The sequence below is a fragment of the Oncorhynchus tshawytscha genome, linkage group LG03 (genome assembly GCF_018296145.1).
Source record: "Oncorhynchus tshawytscha isolate Ot180627B linkage group LG03, Otsh_v2.0, whole genome shotgun sequence".
Classification (NCBI taxonomy): Eukaryota; Metazoa; Chordata; class Actinopteri; order Salmoniformes; family Salmonidae; genus Oncorhynchus; species Oncorhynchus tshawytscha.
In genome coordinates, this window is record NC_056431.1 from 3,804,434 (window position 1) to 3,828,799 (window position 24,366).

The 24,366-nt window shown below is 50.8% G+C and overlaps 2 protein-coding genes across 2 annotated transcripts in view; both read right to left on the reverse strand.

Annotated features, from left to right (window-relative positions):
* LOC121841162 (histone-lysine N-methyltransferase ASH1L-like) lies at window positions 1–23,881 on the reverse strand. The gene is made up of 10 exons (XM_042307717.1): window positions 22,817–23,881; window positions 8,774–9,089; window positions 8,305–8,478; window positions 8,103–8,194; window positions 3,594–3,667; window positions 3,462–3,507; window positions 3,090–3,225; window positions 2,816–2,979; window positions 2,207–2,301; window positions 1–2,042 (listed from the first exon to the last, which is right to left on the reverse strand). Exons 1-10 carry the CDS (start codon window positions 23,733–23,735, stop codon window positions 1,929–1,931), a joined length of 2,130 nt encoding a protein of 709 aa, XP_042163651.1. The 5' UTR covers window positions 23,736–23,881; the 3' UTR covers window positions 1–1,928.
* Window positions 23,876–24,366, reverse strand: part of LOC121841168 (histone-lysine N-methyltransferase ASH1L-like) — a 2,071-nt gene continuing 1,580 nt past the window's right edge. The window contains exon 2 of the mRNA XM_042307740.1: window positions 23,876–24,330. Within this exon, the coding sequence (XP_042163674.1) occupies window positions 23,888–24,330 (443 nt within the window). The 3' untranslated portion in view covers window positions 23,876–23,887. The remainder of the gene's footprint in view (window positions 24,331–24,366) is intronic.

Here is a 24,366-nt window from a genome sequence, read left to right on the forward strand (position 1 = left end):
TTTGTAAACAAAAACACCATTTTATTGTTATTGATAATATGGTCAATGTTTGAAATGACATTCTGTCAGATGAACTGTGTGGTATTTTCTCCAAAGACAGGTTATAAGCAGCAATTTTAAATTGTACAACAAAGGGCTGGATTCTCACCGCATCGCAGAAGTATCATGGGAGATCTGCGTTGTAGCTCCATTTAAATTTAAAGGCAATGTTTGTGGAGACTGAATTAACGATAAATGACCTTTACACTTTGATGTGATCTTCCGCGATACTGATTGAATCCAGCCCAAAGTTACATTTCATGCAAACTACATAAATAACCCTTCACTATATTGATGAATGCTATAATATTCCTAATCACCCATTGGCAATAGTGAGTGATGCAAATACACAGGTCAACTGTAAAACATTCAACTTAGTGTTCAAAGTCAAACTAGAAACTGCACCAAAGAGAACTGTACAAATGAACGATTACAAATCTCAGATTCAATTCATTTTCCTGATTGTCTGACCAAATAAAAAAGAACATTCCATCAGTCAGAAAAAGTATACAGGTGAAGAGAAGTCATATACAATCATAGCAATATTTAACATAGGTCAGTTATGTTTAACACTTTGTAGCAAAATGAAGGCCTTTGACTATTAACTTTAACGCTTAGATAATAACTATCAATTATGAAACTGATTCATTACATTACTTAGGTCAATGTTACTGCATTATCATTGGTACAATATAACGATCTTGAAATGATCATATTCACTAAGGCAATAAAAACTACTTGGTTTGATACATAGAAGGGTCTCTAGCTGGTACTGGTAGTGATATTAAAGTTATTGTACTGAAATCCTTACAGGACGTATTGCTTTTGGAGATTGAACTCACTCAGGCGTCAGTTTATTTACAACATGGCACTTTTACATTAAAGGCCGATTCAATACGTAGAGCTGAAGAGAACATGAAATGTTACCACGTTAGCGGACACTGAATTCACGGAAAAACTGCATAGGTCGGCTCAATTGGAAATTACCTTTACACTTGAATCACGCTGTAGCGCCGTACTTCAGCAACAGGGATTGAATCAAACCCTAAGGGCTGTGTATTGCGGCAGTATCGCAGAAGATCTGCATATAAATGTAGAGGTAGGCCTCCCAAGTGGTGCAGCCGTCTATGGCACTGCATCGCAGTGTTACTACAGTCTAGGGTTTGATCCCAGGCTGTGTCACAACCGGCTGTGACCGGGAGTCCCATAGGGCGGCAAACAATTGGCACAGGGTTGTCCGGGTTGGTAGAAGGTTTGGCCCGGGGGAGCCTTTACTTGGCTCATCGCGCTCTAGCGACTCCTTGTGGCAGGCCAGGCACCTGCAAGCTGACAGTCATCAGTTGGCCGGTGTTTCCTCGAATACATTCCGGGTTAAGCAAGCAGGTGTTAAGAAGCGTGGCTTGGATCACGCTTTGGATCACGCAAGACTGTAACTACCAATTGATATCACAAAAAAGGGGGTAAAAAATGTCATGGTCATTTCAGATTGAGCCGACATGCAGCGTTTACCGTGAATGTAGTCTGTGAGAACACGGGAACATGTCCTTTACATTTAAATGGAGCTACAACGCGGATCTTCCACAATACGAATTTAATCCAGCCTTAAGACTCTATGGTCTCCATCCATCCCTTCCGCCCTCTCTGACTATTAAATCAGACTGTCACTGGTCTGCTGACTGTCTGTCAATCATTCTCAATGGTACAGTAAACAACTCCACCCTCATTCCTCTCAGAAACAAAGCCCAAAATCATCTTTATAACAAATCATTTCAGGGAAGCGTTTTCCCCCCAACACTAGTGCAAAGTTAGCTGAACTGAGCTACTTGGAAGAAGAAGAGATACTGAGCTGATATTTCCCCCCTCCTTCCTTCCTTGTCCTCTCTCACCAATCATGTCTGCAGCAGCTTCAGGAGTATGTTGTTCAGTCGCTCCTTCCGGACCTCCTTCCAGCCCTCCTCTTCCTCCTCCACCTGTTTTTTCTCCTCTGGTCTGTTCTCAGTGAGCTGTGGTGGGGGTAGATGCGACATCAGGAGTTAGTTGTAAGAATTAGTGACACAGACAAAGAACTCCATATGAATACTTCAAGACAGCCCTCATGGGAGACACTAATGAGTGAATATCTTTACAGTTACAGTACAGAGGGGAGCACTCAGAGGGGAGCACTCACATGGGGCGTGGTGCTGAGGGGGTTATGGGGGCACTGGGGATCACGAAGGGGCTCACTAGTCCACACAACCTTCTTCTTCACAGCCATTTGTCGACCTAGAGAGAGGAGAAAGAACCTTAGTGCCCATGGATGGTATTTTGTGTATGTGTGTGGAAATATATATATATATATATATATATAGTAGATGTCCTTAAAATGCCCTTATGAGTGTCTGTTCTTTGCTGGAGACTGTTTGATGGAAATACATTTTGGTGGATAGTTTATGGGGAAAGCTGAACCTAGCTGGATGTTCTTGGACGGCAGTGAAGAGATGACAGAAATGGGAAAGCACTTATTTCTGTGGTTGGAAAACTGCTGTGTGTGTAATGCTGAATATGATATGGCTCAATAAATACTGTAAAACAGAGAGCTAAACTGAGCACTGAGATGAACACACACACATCTATGTCCATATAAACATACACTCAGTACAATACTACTATAAATGAACACATTTAAAATAAAACACACTGACACACAGGCGTGCGAGCACACACACACACACACACACACACACACACACACACACCTACAAAAACTTAAACTAACACACACACTTGCTTCATGGACCTGACATGATGTGGCTGTTGTTGTCCCCAGTAGCTACATAGCTGGAAACTCCTCCTCCATCTTTCTCTCGTTCCCCCTCTCTCCCCCTCCTCAGGCGTATCTGTCTGTCTCTGACCCTCTCCCAGTTCCTCAAAAGGAACACGCGGTGCTTCAGGACGAACACCCTGACAATCAAACAAATACATAAATAAGATCATTATTTTGAGAAATGCACACAAACTACTAGTCTGCACCTCCATGTGTATTAACATGGCGGGTTGTCTTCTGTCTTTACCTGTCACTGGTGGTCATAGGCTCCATGTCCAGGTAGGGGAACAGCTTCTTACTGGGACTGGAACACTCCTCCTGGGGAGAGGGAGGGAGGGACACCCCTGTCTGGTGACTGGACAGGCTCTTCTCTTTCGGTTGGTCTGGGAGGAAAACAAAGACAGACAGAGATAATGAGGTATGGACCCCTCCACACAGACTGAACACTTTCAACGTGTCACTGCAACAGTGGGATGTCCCCCTACCCCTAACCAAGTAGGGTGGTAAGTCATGTTGAAGTCAAGTATTGATGTACACACTACAGTATAAAAGTTGTGTACGGTATGCACCGCATGCAAATACAGGACTTTAGGGTCCTCTGTGACTTTAGGGTACTCACAGGATGAGATCTCTCTGGTCTGAGAAACATCTGGCTCTTTGTGGAGCTGGAACACACAGAGACATGGTCATTCAAGTGAGTGAGTTTATTCTGTGTGTGTGTGTGTGTGTGTATAGTGTGTGTGTTACACACCTGGTTGTGCCTGAAGAGCCACATGATGTCAAAGGGCAACTGAAAGTCTATACGTCTCATTCTTAGGTACTTCCCTGTGAGAGAAAGGGGGGTGTTAAAAACCTGACACACACACACACACACACACAGTTCGTTCTGTTAGGTGACCTAAACTGGGATATGCTTAATACCCCGACAGTCCTACAATCTAGGCTAAGATGCCCTCAATCTCACACAAATGATCAAGGAACCTACCAGGTACAACTCTAAATCCGAAAACATGGACACCCTCAACTTGCCCTCCAAATACACCTCTGCTGTTTTCAATCAGGATTGCAGCGATCACTGCCTCATTGCCTGCATCCGCTATGGGTCCACAGTCAAACGCTCCCTAAAACACTTCTGCGAGCAGGCCTTTCTAATCGACCTGACCCGGGTATCCTGGAAGGATATTGACCTCCTCCCATCAGTAGAGGATGCCTGGTCGTTCTTTAAAAGTAATTTCCTCACCATCTTAAATAAGCATGCCCCTTTAAAAAAATGTAGAACTAAGAACAGATAAAGCCTTTGGTTCACTCCAGACCTGACTGCCCTCGACCAGCATAAAAACATCCTGTGGCGGACTGCACTAGCATCGAATAGTCTCCGTGATATGCAACTTTTCAGGGAAGTCACAAACCAATAAACGCAGTCAGTTAGGAAAGCAAAGGCTAGATTTTTCCAACAGAAATTTGCATCCTGTAGCTCTAAGTACAAAAAGTTTTGGGACACTGTAAAGTCCATGGAGAATAAGAGCACCTCCTCCCAGCTGCCCACTGCACTGAGGCTAGGAAACACTGTCACCACTGATAAATCCTCGATAATCGATAAATTCAATAAACATTTCTCTACAGCTGGTCATGCTTTCCTCCTGGCTACCCCAACTCCGGCCAACAGCTCCGCACCCCCTGCAGCTACTTGCCCAAGCCTCCCCAGCTTCTCCTTCACCCAAATCCAGATAGCAGATGTTCTGAAAGAGCTGCAAAACCTGGGCCCGTATAAATCAGCTGGGATAGACAATCTGGACCTTCTCTTTATAAAATTATCTGCTGCCATTGTTGCAACCCCTATTACCAGTCTGTTCAACCGCTCTTTCGTATCGTCTGAGATTCCTAAAGACTGGAAAGCTGCCGCGGTCATCCCCCTCTTCAAAGGGGGTGACACTCTAGACCAAAACTGTTACAGACATATATCCATCCTGCCCTGCCTTTCAAAAGTCTTCGAAAGCCCAGTTAACAAACAGATCACTGACCATTTCGAATCCCACCGTACCTTCTCCGCTGTGTAATCCGGTTTAAGAGCTGGTCATGGGTGCCCCTCAGCCACGCTCAAGGTAGTAAACGATATCATAACCACCATCGATAAAAGACAGTACTGTGCAGCTGTATTCATCGACCTGGCCAAGGCTTTCGACTCTGTCAATCACCACATTCTTATCGGCAGATTCAACAGCCTTGGTTTCTCAAATGACTGCCTCACCTGTTTCACCAACTACTTCTCAGATAGAGTTCAGTGTGTCAAATCGGAGGGTCTGTTGTCCGGACCTCTGGCACTCTCTATGGGGGTACCACAGGGTTCAATTCTCGGGCCGACTCTTTTCTCTGTATATATCAAAGATGATGCACTTGCTGCGGGTGATTCCTTGATCCACCTCTACGCAGACAACACCATTCTGTATACATCTGGCCCTTCTTTGGACACTGTGTTAACAAACCCACAAACGAGCCTCAATGCCATACAACACTCCTTCCATGGCCTCCAATTGCTCTTAAACGCTAGTAAAACTAAATGTATGCTCTTCAACCGATCGCTGCCGGCACCTGCCCGCCTGACCAACATCACAAATCTGGACGGTTCTGACTTAGAATATGTGGACAACTACAAATACTTAGGTGTCTGGCTAGATTGTAAACTCTCCTTCCAGACTCATATTAAACATCTCCAATCCAAAATTAAATCCAGAATCGGCTTCCTATTTCGCAACAAAGCCTCCTTCACTCATGTTGCCAAACATACCCTCGTAAAACTGACTATCCTACCGATCCTCGACTTCGGGGATGTCATTTACAAAATAACCTCCAACACTCTACTCAGCAAACTGGATGCAGTCTATCACAGTGCCATCCGTTTTGTCACCAAAGCCCCATATACCACCCACCACTGCGACCTGTATGCTCTCGTCGGCTGGCCATCGCTACATATTCGTCGCCAGACCCATTGGCTCCAGGTCATTTATAAGTCTATGCTAGTTAAAGCACCACCTTATCTCAGCTCACTGGTCACCATAGCAGCACCCACCCGTAGCACGCGCTCCAGCAGGTACAGTGCCTTGCGAAAGTATTCGGCCCCCTTGAACTTTGCGACCTTTTGCCACATTTCAGACTTCAAACATAAAGATATAAAACTGTATTTTTTTGTGAAGAATCAATAACAAGTGGGATACAATCATGAAGTGGAACGACATTTATTGGATATTTCAAACTTTTTTAACAAATCAAAAACTGAAAAATTGGGCGTGCAAAATTATTCAGCCCCTTTACTTTCAGTGCAGCAAACTCTCTCCAGAAGTTCAGTGAGGATCTCTGAATGATCCAATGTTGACCTAAATGACTAATGATGATAAATACAATCCACCTGTGTGTAATCAAGTCTCCGTATAAATGCACCTGCACTGTGATAGTCTCAGAGGTCCGTTAAAAGCGCAGAGAGCATCATGAAGAACAAGGAACACACCAGGCAGGTCCGAGATACTGTTGTGAAGAAGTTTAAAGCCGGATTTGGATACAAAAAGATTTCCCAAGCTTTAAACATCCCAAGGAGCACTGTGCAAGCGATAATATTGAAATGGAAGGAGTATCAGACCACTGCAAATCTACGAAGACCTGGCCGTCCCTCTAAACTTTCAGCTCATACAAGGAGAAGACTGATCAGAGATGCAGCCAAGAGGCCCATGATCACTCTGGATGAAGGTGGGAGACTCTGTCCATAGGACAACAATCAGTCGTATATTGCACAAATCTGGCCTTTATGGAAGAGTGGCAAGAAGAAAGCCATTTCTTAAAGATATCCATAAAGTGTCGTTTAAAGTTTGCCACAAGCCACCTGGGAGACACACCAAACATGTGGAAGAAGGTGCTCTGGTCAGATGAAACCAAAATTGAACTTTTTGGCAACAATGCAAAATGTTATGTTTGGCGTAAAAGCAACACAGCTCATCATCCTGAACACACCATCCCCACTGTCAAACATGGTGGTGGCAGCATCATGGTTTGGGCCTGCTTTTCTTCAGCAGGGACAGGGAAGATGGTTAAAATTGATGGGAAGATGGATGGAGCCAAATACAGGACCATTCTGGAAGAAAACCTGATGGAGTCTGCAAAAGACCTGAGACTGGGACGGAGATTTGTCTTCCAACAAGACAATGATCCAAAACATAAAGCAAAATCTACAATGGAATGGTTCAAAAATAAACATATCCAGGTGTTAGAATGGCCAAGTCAAAGTCCAGACCTGAATCCAATCGAGAATCTGTGGAAAGAACTGAAAACTGCTGTTCACAAATGCTCTCCATCCAACCTCACTAAGCTAGAGCTGTTTTGCAAGGAGGAATGGGAAAATTTCAGTCTCTCGATGTGCAAAACTGATAGAGACATACCCCAAGCGACTTACAGCTGTAATCGCAGCAAAAGGTGGCGCTACAAAGTATTCACTTAAGGGGGCTGAATAATTTTGCACGCCCAATTTTTCAGTTTTTGATTTGTTAAAAAAGTTTGAAATATCCAATAAATGTCGTTCCACTTCATGATTGTGTCCCACTTGTTGTTGATTCTTCACAAAAAAATACAGTTTTATATCTTTATGTTTGAAGCCTGAAATGTGGCAAAAGGTCGCAAAGTTCAAGGGGGGCGAAAACTTTCGCAAGGCACTGTATATATCACTGATCATCCCCAAAGCCAACACCCCCTTTGGCCGCATTTCCTTCCAGTTCTCTGCTGCCAATGACTGGAACGAATTGCAAAAATCGCTGAAGTTGGAGACTTATATTTCCCTCACTAACTTAAACATCAGCTATCTGAGCAGCTTACCGCTGTATACAGCTGTATACAGCCAATCTAACTACCTACCTCATCCCCATATCCCCACATCCCCTTTTTTTGCTCTTTTGCACACCAGTATTTATACTTGCACATTATCATCTGCACATCTATCACTCCAGTGTTAATTTACTAAATTGTAATTACTTCGCTACTATGGCCTATTTATTGCCTTACCTCCTCATGCCATTTGCACACACTGTATATAGACTTTTTTTCTACTGTGTTATTGACTGTACGTTTGTTTATTCCATGTGTAACTCTGTGTTGTTGTCTGTGTTGCACTGCTTTGCTTTATCTTGGCCAGGTCGCAGTTGTAAATGATAACTTGTTCTCAACTGGCCTACCTGTTTAAATAAAGGTGAAATAATTTAAAAATAAATAAAAACTCACTCACCAACATGTATGGGAGCAGGCAGGAGGCTGTAGTCTTGTTCTCCTGGTGTATATTCCAGTCTCTCTCTGTTCAGCTGGTTCTGAGAGGAGGGACTGGGGAAGAGACACATTTACACAATTAAATTAATAGAATACACACCATTTGTGAAATCAATTCAGAGTATGTGAAGTTAGTTTGTATGAACAGGTGCATGATAACTCACTCTGTAGTTTTGTAGTCATCAGAGTAGAGCCCCGCCCTCTGAAACCTCTTCCTAGGCAGCTGGTCAGCTCCCTTATCTGATTGGCTGGCCGGGGTTAGGGATGGAGTTTGGGTTAGCTCTGATTGGCCTGTGCATATGAAGGGGGTGTGGGTGACTGGCTCACCTTCACCAGAACTAAGAGGAAGGAATAAAGTGAGAGAGCGAGAGATAGGATAGAGAGAAAGGGCACTGGCTTAGCACACAGTGCTGTCAACCATGTGTTAATATACGTTGTCTGTGTGAAGTATTAGGTCTTCAGTGCACATCTAGCAGCTAGTTGCAGGGTATGTAAAACAGCATGCATTTTCTAGACTTTCTCAGTAACGCTTTGATCGCTGTGGGAGTGAAATGTTGTGGCGTTAAACTTTGCGACCATCTGCGAGGGCACTCGCTGGGTCAGTTGGGATAAGGGTGAGTTCTGACGGTTCACCTTTGGAGACAGGATGGATGCTCGACCTCCTCTTTCTCAATGTGCCTCCTCTTCCGTCTTCTCCTCCTCTGGCTCTGAATCACAGCTTCAATCACCTCTTGTACTGAATCTCCTCCTCCTCTTCCTCTGTTTCTGTCTCTGTTCTGGTTGTCTGTCTCAGTTGGAGGGTTTGGTTGGCTTGTAGGAGAGAGGAAGGGGGAGACCAAAGGGGAGGCTAGAGGGTTCTTCCTGGGTCGTCCAGGCCCTCTCTTAGCCCCAAAACATTGACCGGTTCTCAGCCACTTCAGTTGCCTCCTGCTCAGGTCATAGTGTGGGTCTTGAGTCCAGAGAGAAGTCATTGGAGCAAGGACAGGGAGCGAGAGAGAGAGAGATGAGAGAGAGGTGGGAGACAGAGGGAGGAAAAAGGGAATGATTGGGAAATAAAGAGAGGGGAAGAGAGAGAGAGGAGAAGTGTATATGTATCAGTAACTGAAACAGCAGCAGATGGGTGACTCTACATTTCCTTTGCACTGCTGCCTGGTATTCCCCTCAAATCATATACTCCCCTTCTGGGAATCACAACAAGCAGTCAAGCACGCACGCACGCACACACCAGAGGAGGCTGGTGGAATGAGCTTTAGGAGGACGGGCTCATTGTAGTGGCTGGAATAGAATCATTGGAACAGAGTCAATCTTTCCATGTATTTGATGTGTTTGGTACCATTCCACTGATTCCATTCCAGGCATTACAAAGAGCCCGTCCACCTATATCTCCTCCCACAAGCCCCCTCACACACACACACACGCGCGCGCACGTGCACAAGCACCCACACACAGGCAAACACCACACACACAAATTATACATTAGAATGTGTGTGCTGGGCTATGTGTGTGTGTTCTCAGTCACATATGTGTCTGGTTAGATGATGTGCGACTCTCTACCTCCCTCCCTCTGCCCTCCCTCACTATCCTCCCTCACTATCAGTCCCCCGCCATCCTACTATCCATCACTTCTCCTCAAGTATCTCCTTTCTTCCCATATTTCCAAAATTCCCCAACATTAACACTGACTGAACAGACTTTCCTTCTAGGGTTTTTCCACCCAGCCAGTGTACAGGACAGTATGTTGGCCAGCCAGCCAGGCAGTGTAGAGTACAGTATGTTGGCCAGCCAGGCAGTGTAGAGTACAGTATGTTGGCCAGCCAGGCAGTGTAGAGTACAGTATGTTGGCCAGCCAGCCAGCCAGCCAGTGTACAGGACAGTATGTTGGCCAGCCAGCCAGGCAGTGTAGAGTACAGTATGTTGGCCAGCCAGCCAGCCAGGCAGTGTAGAGTACAGTATGTTGGCCAGCCAGCCAGCCAGCCAGCCAGTGTACAGGACAGTATGTTGGCCAGCCAGCCAGGCAGTGTAGAGTACAGTATGTTGGCCAGCCAGCCAGCCAGGCAGTGGAGTACAGTATGTTGGCCAGACAGCCAGCCAGGCAGTGTAGAGTACAGTATGTTGGCCAGCCAGCCAGCCAGCCAGTGTAGAGTACAGTATGTTGGCCAGCCAGCCAGCCAGCCAGTGTAGAGTACAGTATGTTGGCCAGCCAGCCAGCCAGCCAGCCAGTGTAGAGTACAGTATGTTGGCCAGCCAGCCAGCCAGCCAGTGTAGAGTACAGTATGTTGACCAGCCAGCCAGGCAGTGTACAGTATAGTATGTTGACCAGCCAGCCAGCCAGGCAGTGTACAGTATAGTATGTTGACCAGCCAGCCAGGCAGTGTACAGTATAGTATGTTGACCAGCCAGCCAGGCAGTGTACAGTAAAGTATGTTGACCAGCCAGCCAGGCAGTGTACAGTATAGTATGTTGACCAGCCAGCCAGGCAGTGTACAGTACAGCATGTTGACCAGCCAGCCAGGCAGTGTACAGTATAGCATGTTGACCAGCCAGCCAGCCAGGCAGTGTACAGTATAGTATGTTGACCAGCCAGGCAGTGTACAGTATAGTATGTTGACCAGCCAGGCAGTGTACAGTATAGTATGTTGGCCAGCCAGGCAGTGTACAGTATAGTATGTTGACCAGCCAGGCAGTGTACAGTATAGTATGTTGACCAGCCAGGCAGTGTACAGTATAGTATGTTGACCAGCCAGGCAGTGTACAGTATAGTATGTTGACCAGCCAGGCAGTGTACAGTATAGTATGTTGACCAGCCAGGCAGTGTACAGTATAGTATGTTGACCAGCCAGGCAGTGTACAGTATAGTATGTTGACCAGCCAGGCAGTGTACAGTACAGCATGTTGACCTGCCAGCCAGTCAGGCAGTGTACAGTATAGTATGTTGACCAGCCAGCCAGTCAGGCAGTGTACAGTATAGTATGTTGACCAGCCAGCCAGGCAGTGTACAGTATAGTATGTTGACCAGCCAGGCAGTGTACAGTATAGTATGTTGGCCAGCCAGGCAGTGTACAGTATAGTATGTTGACCAGCCAGGCAGTGTACAGTATAGTATGTTGACCAGCCAGGCAGTGTACAGTATAGTATGTTGACCAGCCAGGCAGTGTACAGTATAGTATGTTGACCAGCCAGGCAGTGTACAGTATAGTATGTTGACCAGCCAGGCAGTGTACAGTATAGTATGTTGACCAGCCAGGCAGTGTACAGTATAGTATGTTGACCAGCCAGCCAGGCAGTGTACAGTATAGTATGTTGACCAGCCAGGCAGTGTACAGTGTAGTATGTTGACCAGCCAGGCAGTGTACAGTATAGTATGTTGACCAGCCAGGCAGTGTACAGTACAGCATGTTGACCTGCCAGCCAGTCAGGCAGTGTACAGTATAGTATGTTGGCCAGCCAGGCAGTGTACAGTATAGTATGTTGACCAGCCAGCCAGCCAGGCAGTGTACAGTATAGTATGTTGGCCAGCCAGGCAGTGTACAGTATAGTATGTTGGCCAGCCAGGCAGTGTACAGTATAGTATGTTGACCAGCCAGGCAGTGTACAGTACAGCATGTTGACCAGCCAGCCAGTCAGGCAGTGTACAGTATAGTATGTTGACCAGCCAGGCAGTGTACAGTATAGTATGTTGACCAGCCAGCCAGGCAGTGTACAGTATAGTATGTTGACCAGCCAGCCAGGCAGTGTACAGTATAGTATGTTGACCAGCCAGGCAGTGTACAGTATAGTATGTTGACCAGCCAGGCAGTGTACAGTATAGTATGTTGGCCAGCCAGCCAGGCAGTGTACAGTATAGTATGTTGGCCAGCCAGCCAGGCAGTGTACAGTATAGTATGTTGGCCAGCCAGGCAGTGTACAGTATAGTATGTTGGCCAGCCAGCCAGGCAGTGTACAGTATAGTATGTTGGCCAGCCAGCCAGGCAGTGTACAGTATAGTATGTTGGCCAGCCAGCCAGGCAGTGTACAGTATAGTATGTTGACCAGCCAGCCAGGCAGTGTACAGTATAGTATGTTGACCAGCCAGCCAGGCAGTGTACAGTATAGTATGTTGACCAGCCAGCCAGCCAGGCAGTGTACAGTATAGTATGTTGGCCAGCCAGCCAGGCAGTGTACAGTATAGTATGTTGACCAGCCAGCCAGGCAGTGTACAGTATAGTATGTTGGCCAGACAGGCAGTGTACAGTATAGTATGTTGGCCAGCCAGGCAGTGTACAGTACAGCATGTTGACCAGCCAGGCAGTCAGGCAGTGTACAGTACAGCATGTTGGCCAGCCAGCCAGGCAGTGTACAGTATAGTATGTTGGCCAGCCAGCCAGGCAGTGTACAGTATAGTATGTTGGCCAGCCAGCCAGGCAGTGTACAGTATAGTATGTTGGCCAGCCAGCCAGGCAGTGTACAGTATAGTATGTTGGCCAGCCAGCCAGGCAGTGTACAGTATAGTATGTTGGCCAGCCAGCCAGGCAGTGTACAGTATAGTATGTTGACCAGCCAGCCAGGCAGTGTACAGTATAGTATGTTGGCCAGACAGGCAGTGTACAGTATAGTATGTTGGCAGCCAGGCAGTGTACAGTACAGCATGTTGACCAGCCAGGCAGTCAGGCAGTGTACAGTACAGCATGTTGGCCAGCCAGCCAGGCAGTGTACAGTATAGTATGTTGGCCAGCCAGCCAGGCAGTGTACAGTATAGTATGTTGGCCAGCCAGCCAGGCAGTGTACAGTATAGTATGTTGACCAGCCAGCCAGGCAGTGTACAGTATAGTATGTTGGCCAGCCAGCCAGGCAGTGTACAGTATAGTATGTTGGCCAGCCAGCCAGGCAGTGTACAGTATAGTATGTTGGCCAGCCAGCCAGGCAGTGTACAGTATAGTATGTTGACCAGCCAGCCAGGCAGTGTACAGTATAGTATGTTGGCCAGCCAGGCAGTGTACAGTACAGCATGTTGACCAGCCAGCCAGCCAGGCAGTGTACAGTATAGTATGTTGACCAGCCAGCCAGGCAGTGTACAGTATAGTATGTTGACCAGCCAGCCAGGCAGTGTACAGTATAGTATGTTGGCCAGCCAGGCAGTGTACAGTATAGCATGTTGACCAGCCAGGCAGTGTACAGTATAGTATGTTGACCAGCCAGGCAGTGTACAGTATAGCATGTTGACCAGCCAGGCAGTCAGGCAGTGTACAGTACAGCATGTTGGCCAGCCAGGCAGTGTACAGTATAGCATGTTGACCAGGCAGGCAGTCAGGCAGTGTACAGTACAGCATGTTGGCCAGTCAGGCAGTGTACAGTATAGTATGTTGACCAGCCAGCCAGGCAGTGTACAGTATAGTATGTTGACCAGCCAGGCAGTGTACAGTACAGTATGTTGACCAGCCAGGCAGTGTACAGTATAGTATGTTGACCAGCCAGCCAGGCAGTATACAGTATAGTATGTTGGCCAGCCAGGCAGTGTACAGTACAGTATGTTGACCAGCCAGCCAGGCAGTGTACAGTATAGTATGTTGGCCAGCCAGGCAGTGTACAGTATAGTATGTTGACCAACCAGGCAGTGTACAGTATAGTATGTTGACCAGCCAGGCAGTGTACAGTATAGTATGTTGGCCAGCCAGGCAGTGTACAGTATAGTATGTTGACCAGCCAGGCAGTGTACAGTATAGTATGTCCACCAGCCAGGCAGTGTACAGTATAGTATGTTGACCAGCCAGGCAGCGTACAGTATAGTATGTTGGCCAGCCAGCCAGGCAGTGTACAGTATAGTATGTTGGCCAGCAAGCCAGGCAGTGTACAGTATAGTATGTTGGCCAGCCAGCCAGGCAGTGTATAGTATGTTGGCCAGCCAGCCAGGCAGTGTACAGTATAGTATGTTGGCCAGCCAGCCAGGCAGTGTACAGTATAGTATGTTGACCAGCCAGCCAGGCAGTGTACAGTATAGTATGTTGACCAGCCAGCCAGGCAGTGTACAGTATAGTATGTTGACCAGCCAGCCAGCCAGGCAGTGTACAGTATAGTATGTTGGCCAGCCAGCCAGGCAGTGTACAGTATAGTATGTTGACCAGCCAGCCAGGCAGTGTACAGTATAGTATGTTGGCCAGCCAGGCAGTGTACAGTACAGCATGTTGACCAGCCAGGCAGTCAGGCAGTGTACAGTACAGCATGTTGGCCAGCCAGCCAGGCAGTGTACAGTATAGTATGTTGGCCAGCCAGCCAGGCAGTGTACAGTATAGTATGTTGGCCAGCCAGCCAGGCAGTGTACAGTATAGTATGTTGGCCAGCCAGCCAGGCAGTGTACAGTATAGTATGTTGGCCAGCCAGCCAGGCAGTGTACAGTATAGTATGTTGGCCAGCCAGCCAGGCAGTGTACAGTATAGTATGTTGGCCAGCCAGCCAGGCAGTGTACAGTATAGTATGTTGGCCAGCCAGCCAGGCAGTGTACAGTATAGTATGTTGGCCAGCCAGCCAGGCAGTGTACAGTATAGTATGTTGACCAGCCAGCCAGGCAGTGTACAGTATAGTATGTTGGCCAGCCAGGCAGTGTACAGTACAGCATGTTGACCAGCCAGCCAGCCAGGCAGTGTACAGTATAGTATGTTGACCAGCCAGCCAGGCAGTGTACAGTATAGTATGTTGACCAGCCAGCCAGGCAGTGTACAGTATAGTATGTTGGCCAGCCAGGCAGTGTACAGTATAGCATGTTGACCAGCCAGGCAGTGTACAGTATAGTATGTTGACCAGCCAGGCAGTGTACAGTATAGCATGTTGACCAGCCAGGCAGTCAGGCAGTGTACAGTACAGCATGTTGGCCAGCCAGGCAGTGTACAGTATAGCATGTTGACCAGCCAGGCAGTCAGGCAGTGTACAGTATAGTATGTTGACCAGCCAGGCAGTGTACAGTATAGCATGTTGACCAGGCAGGCAGTCAGGCAGTGTACAGTACAGCATGTTGGCCAGTCAGGCAGTGTACAGTATAGTATGTTGGCCAGCCAGGCAGTGTACAGTACAGCATGTTGACCAGCCAGGCAGTCAGGCAGTGTACAGTACAGCATGTTGGCCAGCCAGCCAGGCAGTGTACAGTATAGTATGTTGGCCAGCCAGCCAGGCAGTGTACAGTATAGTATGTTGGCCAGCCAGCCAGGCAGTGTACAGTATAGTATGTTGGCCAGCCAGCCAGGCAGTGTACAGTATAGTATGTTGGCCAGCCAGCCAGGCAGTGTACAGTATAGTATGTTGACCAGCCAGCCAGGCAGTGTACAGTATAGTATGTTGGCCAGCCAGGCAGTGTACAGTACAGCATGTTGACCAGCCAGCCAGCCAGGCAGTGTACAGTATAGTATGTTGACCAGCCAGCCAGGCAGTGTACAGTATAGTATGTTGACCAGCCAGCCAGGCAGTGTACAGTATAGTATGTTGGCCAGCCAGGCAGTGTACAGTATAGCATGTTGACCAGCCAGGCAGTGTACAGTATAGTATGTTGACCAGCCAGGCAGTGTAGAGTATAGCATGTTGACCAGCCAGCCAGGCAGTGTACAGTATAGTATGTTGGCCAGACAGGCAGTGTACAGTATAGTATGTTGGCCAGCCAGGCAGTGTACAGTACAGCATGTTGACCAGCCAGGCAGTCAGGCAGTGTACAGTACAGCATGTTGGCCAGCCAGCCAGGCAGTGTACAGTATAGTATGTTGGCCAGCCAGCCAGGCAGTGTACAGTATAGTATGTTGGCCAGCCAGCCAGGCAGTGTACAGTATAGTATGTTGGCCAGCCAGCCAGGCAGTGTACAGTATAGTATGTTGGCCAGCCAGCCAGGCAGTGTACAGTATAGTATGTTGGCCAGCCAGCCAGGCAGTGTACAGTATAGTATGTTGACCAGCCAGCCAGGCAGTGTACAGTATAGTATGTTGGCCAGCCAGCCAGGCAGTGTACAGTATAGTATGTTGACCAGCCAGCCAGGCAGTGTACAGTATAGTATGTTGACCAGCCAGCCAGGCAGTGTACAGTATAGTATGTTGGCCAGCCAGGCAGTGTACAGTATAGCATGTTGACCAGCCAGGCAGTGTACAGTATAGTATGTTGACCAGCCAGGCAGTGTACAGTATAGCATGTTGACCAGCCAGGCAGTCAGGCAGTGTACAGTACAGCATGTTGGCCAGCCAGGCAGTGTACAGTATAGCATGTTGACCAGGCAGGCAGTCAGGCAGTGTACAGTACAGCATGTTGGCCAGTCAGGCAGTGTACAGTATAGTATGTTGACCAGCCAGGCAGTGTACATTATAGTATGTTGACCAGCCAGGCAGTGTACAGTATAGTATGTTGACCAGCCAGCCAGGCAGTGTACAGTATAGTATGTTGACCAGCCAGGCAGTGTACAGTATAGTATGTTGACCAGCCAGGCAGTGTACAGTATAGTATGTTGGCCAGCCAGCCAGGCAGTGTACAGTATAGTATGTTGGCCAGCAAGCCAGGCAGTGTACAGTATAGTATGTTGGCCAGCCAGCCAGGCAGTGTATAGTATGTTGGCCAGCCAGCCAGGCAGTGTACAGTATAGTATGTTGGCCAGCCAGCCAGGCAGTGTACAGTATAGTATGTTGACCAGCCAGCCAGGCAGTGTACAGTATAGTATGTTGACCAGCCAGCCAGGCAGTGTACAGTATAGTATGTTGACCAGCCAGCCAGCCAGGCAGTGTACAGTATAGTATGTTGGCCAGCCAGCCAGGCAGTGTACAGTATAGTATGTTGACCAGCCAGCCAGGCAGTGTACAGTATAGTATGTTGGCCAGTCAGGCAGTGTACAGTATAGTATGTTGGCCAGCCAGGCAGTGTACAGTACAGCATGTTGACCAGCCAGGCAGTCAGGCAGTGTACAGTACAGCATGTTGGCCAGCCAGCCAGGCAGTGTACAGTATAGTATGTTGGCCAGCCAGCCAGGCAGTGTACAGTATAGTATGTTGGCCAGCCAGCCAGGCAGTGTACAGTATAGTATGTTGGCCAGCCAGCCAGGCAGTGTACAGTATAGTATGTTGGCCAGCCAGCCAGGCAGTGTACAGTATAGTATGTTGGCCAGCCAGCCAGGCAGTGTACAGTATAGTATGTTGGCCAGCCAGCCAGGCAGTGTACAGTATAGTATGTTGGCCAGCCAGCCAGGCAGTGTACAGTATAGTATGTTGACCAGCCAGCCAGGCAGTGTACAGTATAGTATGTTGGCCAGCCAGGCAGTGTACAGTACAGCATGTTGACCAGCCAGCCAGCCAGGCAGTGTACAGTATAGTATGTTGACCAGCCAGCCAGGCAGTGTACAGTATAGTATGTTGACCAGCCAGCCAGGCAGTGTACAGTATAGTATGTTGGCCAGCCAGGCAGTGTACAGTATAGCATGTTGACCAGCCAGGCAGTGTACAGTATAGTATGTTGACCAGCCAGGCAGTGTACAGTATAGCATGTTGACCAGCCAGGCAGTCAGGCAGTGTACAGTACAGCATGTTGGCCAGCCAGGCAGTGTACAGTATAGCATGTTGACCAGCCAGGCAGTCAGGCAGTGTACAGTATAGTATGTTGACCAGCCAGGCAGTGTACAGTATAGCATGTTGACCAGGCAGGCAGTCAGGCAGTGTACAGTACAGCATGTTGGCCAGTCAGGCAGTGTACAGTATAGTATGTTGACCAGCCAGGCAGTGTACATTATAGTATGTTGACCAGCCAGGCAGTGTACAGTATAGTATGTTGACCAGCCAGCCAGGCAGTGTACAGTATAGTATGTTGACCAGCCAGCCAGGCAGTGTACAGTATAGTATGTTGACCAGCCAGGCAGTGTACAGTATAGTATGTTGACCAGCCAGCCAGGCAGTGTACAGTAAAGTATGTTGGCCAGCCAGGCAGTGTACAGTATAGTATGTTGACCAGCCAGGCAGTGTACAGTATAGTATGTTGACCAGCCAGGCAGTGTACAGTACAGTATGTTGACCAGCCAGGCAGTGTACAGTATAGTATGTTGACCAGCCAGCCAGGCAGTGTACAGTATAGTATGTTGGCCAGCCAGGCAGTGTACAGTATAGTATGTTGACCAGCCAGGCAGTGTACAGTATAGTATGTTGACCAGCCAGGCAGTGTACAGTATAGTATGTTGACCAGCCAGCCAGGCAGTGTACAGTATAGTATGTTGGCCAGCCAGGCAGTGTACAGTATAGTATGTTGACCAGCCAGGCAGTGTACAGTATAATATGTTGATCAGCCAGGCAGTGTACAGTACAGTATGTTGACCAGCCAGCCAGCCAGGCAGTGTACAGTATAGTATGTTGACCAGCCAGCCAGGCAGTGTACAGTATAGTATGTTGACCAGCCAGCCAGGCAGTGTACAGTATAGTATGTTGACCAGCCAGCCAGGCAGTGTACAGTATAGTATGTTGACCAGCCAGCCAGGCAGTGTACAGTATAGTATGTTGACCAGCCAGCCAGGCAGTGTACAGTATAGTATGTTGACCAGCCAGCCAGGCAGTGTACAGTATAGTATGTTGACCAGCCAGCCAGGCAGTGTACAGTATAGTATGTTGACCAGCCAGCCAGGCAGTGTACAGTATAGTATGTCGACCAACCAGGCAGTGTACAGTATAGTATGTTGACCAGCCAGCCAGGCAGTGTACAGTATAGTATGTTGACCAACCAGCCAGGCAGTGTACAGTATAGTATGTTGACCAGCCAGCCAGGCAGTGTACAGTATATTATGTTGGCCAGCCAGGCAGTGTACAGTATATTATGTTGGCCAGCCAGGCAGTGTACAGTATAGTATGTTGGCCAGCCAGGCAGTGTACAGTATAGTATGTTGGCCAGCCAGCCAGGCAGACAGTGTACAGTATGTTGGCCAGCCAGCCAGCCAGGCAGACAGTGTACAGTATAGTATGTTGGCCAGCCAGCCAGGCAGACAGTGTACAGTATGTTGGCCAGCCAGCCAGACAGACAGTGTACAGTATGTTGGCCAGCCAGCCAGGCAGACAGTGTACAGTATGTTGGCCAGCCAGCCAGGCAGACAGTGTACAGTATGTTGGCCATGCAGGCAGCCAGACAGACAGTGTACAGTATGTTGGCCAGCCAGCCAGGCAGACAGTGTACAGTATGTTGGCCAGCCAACCAGGCAGACAGTGTACAGTACGTTGGCCATGCAGGCAGCCAGACAGACAGTGTACAGTATGTTGGCCATGCAGGCAGCCAGACAGACAGTGTACAGTATGTTGGCCAGCCAACCAGGCAGACAGTGTACAGTACATTGGCCATGCAGGCAGCCAGACAAGCAGCAGCTGAGACAGTGACACATGAACAGGACTATACATAGAGACTGGTGGTTAACTAATGACTGTGTTCTGCTCATAGCTTCATAGCCCAGGGCTCAAACAGCACAGCAGGCGGCCAACTTCACAACCAGAGACATTTCTAAGATCTCTGGCAGATCGGACTGGAAGGGTTATTAACAGACTGTGAGAATGAACCAATAAATGAAGGGAAAATAATGCGTGTGTGAGTGTACTGCCCCCAGCCCCCCTCTCCTGCGTGCGTGTGTGAGTGTACTGCCCAAAGCGCCCCTCTCCTGCGTGCGTGTGTGAGTGTACTGCCCCCAGCCCCCCTCTCTCCTGCGTGCGTGTGTGAGTGTACTGCCCCCAGCCCCCTCTCCTGCGTGCGTGTGTGAGTGTACTGCCCCCAGCCCCCTCTCCTGCGTGCGTGTGTGAGTGTACTGCCCCCAGCCCCCTCTCCTGCGTGCGTGTGTGAGTGTACTGCCCCAGCCCCCTCTCCTGCGTGCGTGTGTGAGTGTACTGCCCCAGCCCCCTCTCCTGCGTGCGTGTGTGAGTGTACCCCCCAGCCCCCTCTCCTGCGTGCGTGTGTGAGTGTACTGCCCCCAGCCCCCCTCTCCTGCGTGCGTGTGTGAGTGTACTGCCCCCAGCCCCCTCTCCTGCGTGCGTGTGTGAGTGTACTGCCCCAGCCCCCTCTCCTGCGTGCGTGTGTGAGTGTACTGCCCCCAGCCCCCTCTCCCTGCGTGCGTGTGTGAGTGTACTGCCCCCAGCCCCCTCTCCTGCGTGCGTGTGTGAGTGTACTGCCCCAGCCCCCTCTCCTGCGTGCGTGTGTGAGTGTACTGCCCCCAGCCCCCTCTCCTGCGTGCGTGTGTGAGTGTACTGCCCCAGCCCCCTCTCCTGCGTGCGTGTGTGAGTGTACTGCCCCCAGCCCCCTCTCCTGCGTGCGTGTGTGAGTGTACTGCCCCAGCCCCCCTCTCCTGCGTGCGTGTGTGAGTGTACTGCCCCAGCCCCCTCTCCTGCGTGCGTGTGTGAGTGTACTGCCCCCAGCCCCCTCTCCTGCGTGCGTGTGTGAGTGTACTGCCCCCAGCCCCCTCTCTCCTGCGTGCGTGTGTGAGTGTACTGCCCCCAGCCCCCCTCTCCTGCGTGCGTGTGTGAGTGTACTGCCCCCAGCCCCCTCTCCTGCGTGCGTGTGTGAGTGTACTGCCCCAGCCCCCTCTCCTGCGTGCGTGTGTGAGTGTACTGCCCCAGCCCCCTCTCCTGCGTGCGTGTGTGAGTGTACTGCCCCCAGCCCCCTCTCCTGCGTGCGTGTGTGAGTGTACTGCCCCCAGCCCCCTCTCCTGCGTGCGTGTGTGAGTGTACTGCCCCAGCCCCCCTCTCCTGCGTGTGTGTGTGAGTGTACTGCCCCAGCCCCCCTCTCCTGCGTGCGTGTGAGTGTACTGCCCCCAGCCCCCTCTCCTGCGTGCGTGTGTGAGTGTACTGCCCCAGCCCCCTCTCCTGCGTGCGTGTGTGAGTGTACTGCCCCAGCCCCCTCTCCTGCGTGCGTGTGTGAGTGTACTGCCCCAGCCCCCCTCTCCTGCGTGCGTGTGTGAGTGTACTGCCCCAGCCCCCCTCTCCTGCGTGCGTGTGTGAGTGTACTGCCCCCAGCCCCCTCTCCTGCGTGCGTGTGTGAGTGTACTGCCCCCAGCCCCCTCTCCTGCGTGCGTGTGTGAGTGTACTGCCCCCAGCCCCCTCTCCTGCGTGCGTGTGTGAGTGTACTGCCCCCAGCCCCCTCTCCTGCGTGCGTGTGTGAGTGTACTGCCCCAGCCCCCTCTCCTGCGTGCGTGTGTGAGTGTACTGCCCCCAGCCCCCTCTCCTGCGTGCGTGTGTGAGTGTACTGCCCCAGCCCCCTCTCCTGCGTGCGTGTGTGAGTGTACTGCCCCCAGCCCCCTCTCCTGCGTGCGTGTGTGAGTGTACTGCCCCAGCCCCCTCTCCTGCGTGTGTGTGTGAGTGTACTGCCCCAGCCCCCTCTCCTGCGTGCGTGTGAGTGTACTGCCCCCAGCCCCCTCTCCTGCGTGCGTGTGTGAGTGTACTGCCCCAGCCCCCTCTCCTGCGTGCGTGTGTGAGTGTACTGCCCCAGCCCCCTCTCCTGCGTGCGTGTGTGAGTGTACTGCCCCAGCCCCCTCTCCTGCGTGCGTGTGTGAGTGTACTGCCCCAGCCCCCTCTCCTGCGTGCGTGTGTGAGTGTACCGCCCCAGCCCCCTCTCCTGCGTGCGTGTGTGAGTGTACTGCCCCAGCCCCCTCTCCTGCGTGCGTGTGTGAGTGTACTGCCCCCAGCCCCCTCTCCTGCGTGCGTGTGTGAGTGTACTGCCCCAGCCCCCCTCTCCTGCGTGCGTGTGTGAGTGTACTGCCCCAGCCCCCTCTCCTGCGTGCGTGTGTGAGTGTACTGCCCCCAGCCCCCCTCTCCTGCGTGCGTGTGTGAGTGTACTGCCCCCAGCCCCCTCTCCTGCGTGCGTGTGTGAGTGTACTGCCCCAGCCCCCTCTCCTGCGTGCGTGTGTGAGTGTACTGCCCCAGCCCCCTCTCCTGCGTGCGTGTGTGAGTGTACTGCCCCAGCCCCCCTCTCCTGCGTGCGTGTGTGAGTGTACTGCCCCTCCTGCGTGCGTGTGTGCCCCCCAGCTCCTGCGTGCGTGTGTGTGAGTGTACTGCCCCAGCCCCCTCTCCTGCGTGCGTGTGTGAGTGTACTGCCCCAGCCCCCTCTCCTGCGTGCGTGTGTGAGTGTACTGCCCCAGCCCCCTCTCCTGCGTGCGTGTGTGAGTGTACTGCCCCAGCCCCTCTCCTGCGTGCGTGTGTGAGTGTACTGCCCCAGCCCCCTCTCCTGCGTGCGTGTGTGAGTGTACTGCCCCCAGCCCCCTCTCCTGCGTGCGTGTGTGAGTGTACTGCCCCCAGCCCCCTCTCCTGCGTGCGTGTGTGAGTGTACTGCCCCAGCCCCCTCTCCTGCGTGCGTGTGTGAGTGTACTGCCCCCAGCCCCCTCTCCTGCGTGCGTGTGTGAGTGTACTGCCCCAGCCCCCCTCTCCTGCGTGCGTGTATTTGAAAGTTCATGTGTCATGCAGGTTCTCTATTCAAGTCTCTAACTTGCTGTGGTAATAAAAATAACAGAGACTAATTTCCTCCCCAATATAATGTTTGATGTACTGATTACATAGACCTGAGAGAAGGACAGTCTACCAACCTTACTACTGTCTCTGCTATGTGAAAACCTGCTGTCACTGTATTATGTCTAGCCTGGGTGCCTGGCTTCAATAATATTCTCTCTCTCTCTCTCTCTCTCACTCTCACTCTCACTCTCACACTCACTCTCACACTCACTCACTCAATCACTCAATCACTTACCTGTGCCTCTCCTCTCTGTCTGTGATGGCTCCTCACTCCTCAGTGACCCGTCTTGATTCCCTGGTCTCCAATTGTCTCTTCCGCTCCTCATGCCCCTCCCACTGGTGGCAGAGGAGGTGAAGAGGTTGGTGTGTGCCGGGGGGGTGAAGGTGCTGTGACAGGGTGTGTGTCTCTCCCCCGCCTCTCTCTCTGACCCCCCCACAGCGGCTGTCCTCTGCTCTTCTGTCAGAGTGCCCCAGGTGGGATCGAGGGGTCTGAATCCCGCCCCCAGCCCCCCTCTCCTCAGCCAGGGGTTCTGCCGAACCCCCCAGCCCTCCCCGAAAGAGGACAGGTGAGAGGAGCCTAGACAGGTGAGGGGTGTGTGTTTGAGCCTCTCTGATGATGATGATGAAGAGGCTGGTTTAGCAGAAGCAGAGAAGAAAGAAGAGGGGTATTTGCTGTGCCTATGTTGCCATGGAGACTCCATCAACCCAGCACTCCCTTGTCCTCCAGTCTTTCTACTTCCTCCTGACCCTGTGGTGAACTCTGACCTTAGCTGTGACCCTGCAACTCTCTCGTCCTCTTCTTCCTTTCCGTCACGATCACGCTGTCTGTGACGATGTTTATGTCTGAGCTTGTGTTCACTCCCCCCACAGACACAGGACCGACCAGGGACGGACCTTGCTGGACAGGATCGGACCCCGGCCCTCTTTCCCTCACCCATAACCCCCACGTCCTCACCTCCACCTCCACCCAACCCAGCCTCCCTCAGTTGCCTGCTCCTCCTCCTGTGGAACCTGGCTGGGTTGAGAAGGAGGTGAGGGGGGTGGAGGTGGGGGGCGTAGGGGTGAGGGGGAGGCAGGGGAAAGGAGGGGTGGGGATTTGGGTAATGGGCCATGGTCAAGGGATAGCCTCTGTAGTAGCCAAAACCCAGAGGCATGTGGGTGGTGGAAGAGGTGGTGGAGGAGGCCAGTGGGGTACTGAGAGAGGAGGGGTGGAGGTGCCCTGTGATACCCTGTAAGGCACACCTCCGCCCCTGGCCACAGTCACCCTGGTCTAAGGACTTACAGGGCTTGGTGGGACAGCCACACCTCAACCTCTGCTCTGGCTTTCTGCTGCCATAAGGCAGGCTGTGGGGGGGGTGGGGGTGGAGCGGGGAGAAGGAGGGGTGAGACAGGGGGTGAGACAGGGGTGAGACAGGGGGTGAGACAGGGGGTGAGGCGAGTAGTATCCACTCAAGTCGATTCTGTAAACGTTTGAGCGGAAATTTTGCGATGACAATAATGAAGAGTGGCGTCTTTTCTCCCCACTCTCATCGAGATCCTGCCCCAATCCAGCTCTGGCCCAATCACGGTGGCGCCCGATGCGGACCTCGCTGAACTGCCCAATGAGATCGTCTAGTTCAGAGAGGAAGTCTGGGTCGTGCGCGTGCATGAGCAGGTGCTGGTACTTCCTCTTGTGTTTGTGTTTCTGTCTCTTGTGTGTGTTGTGCCCTAGGCAGGGGCAGAGGTCCAGGTGGGAGCGCTGGTTGTGCCCTAGGCAGGGGCAGAGGTCCAGGTGGGAGCGCTGCT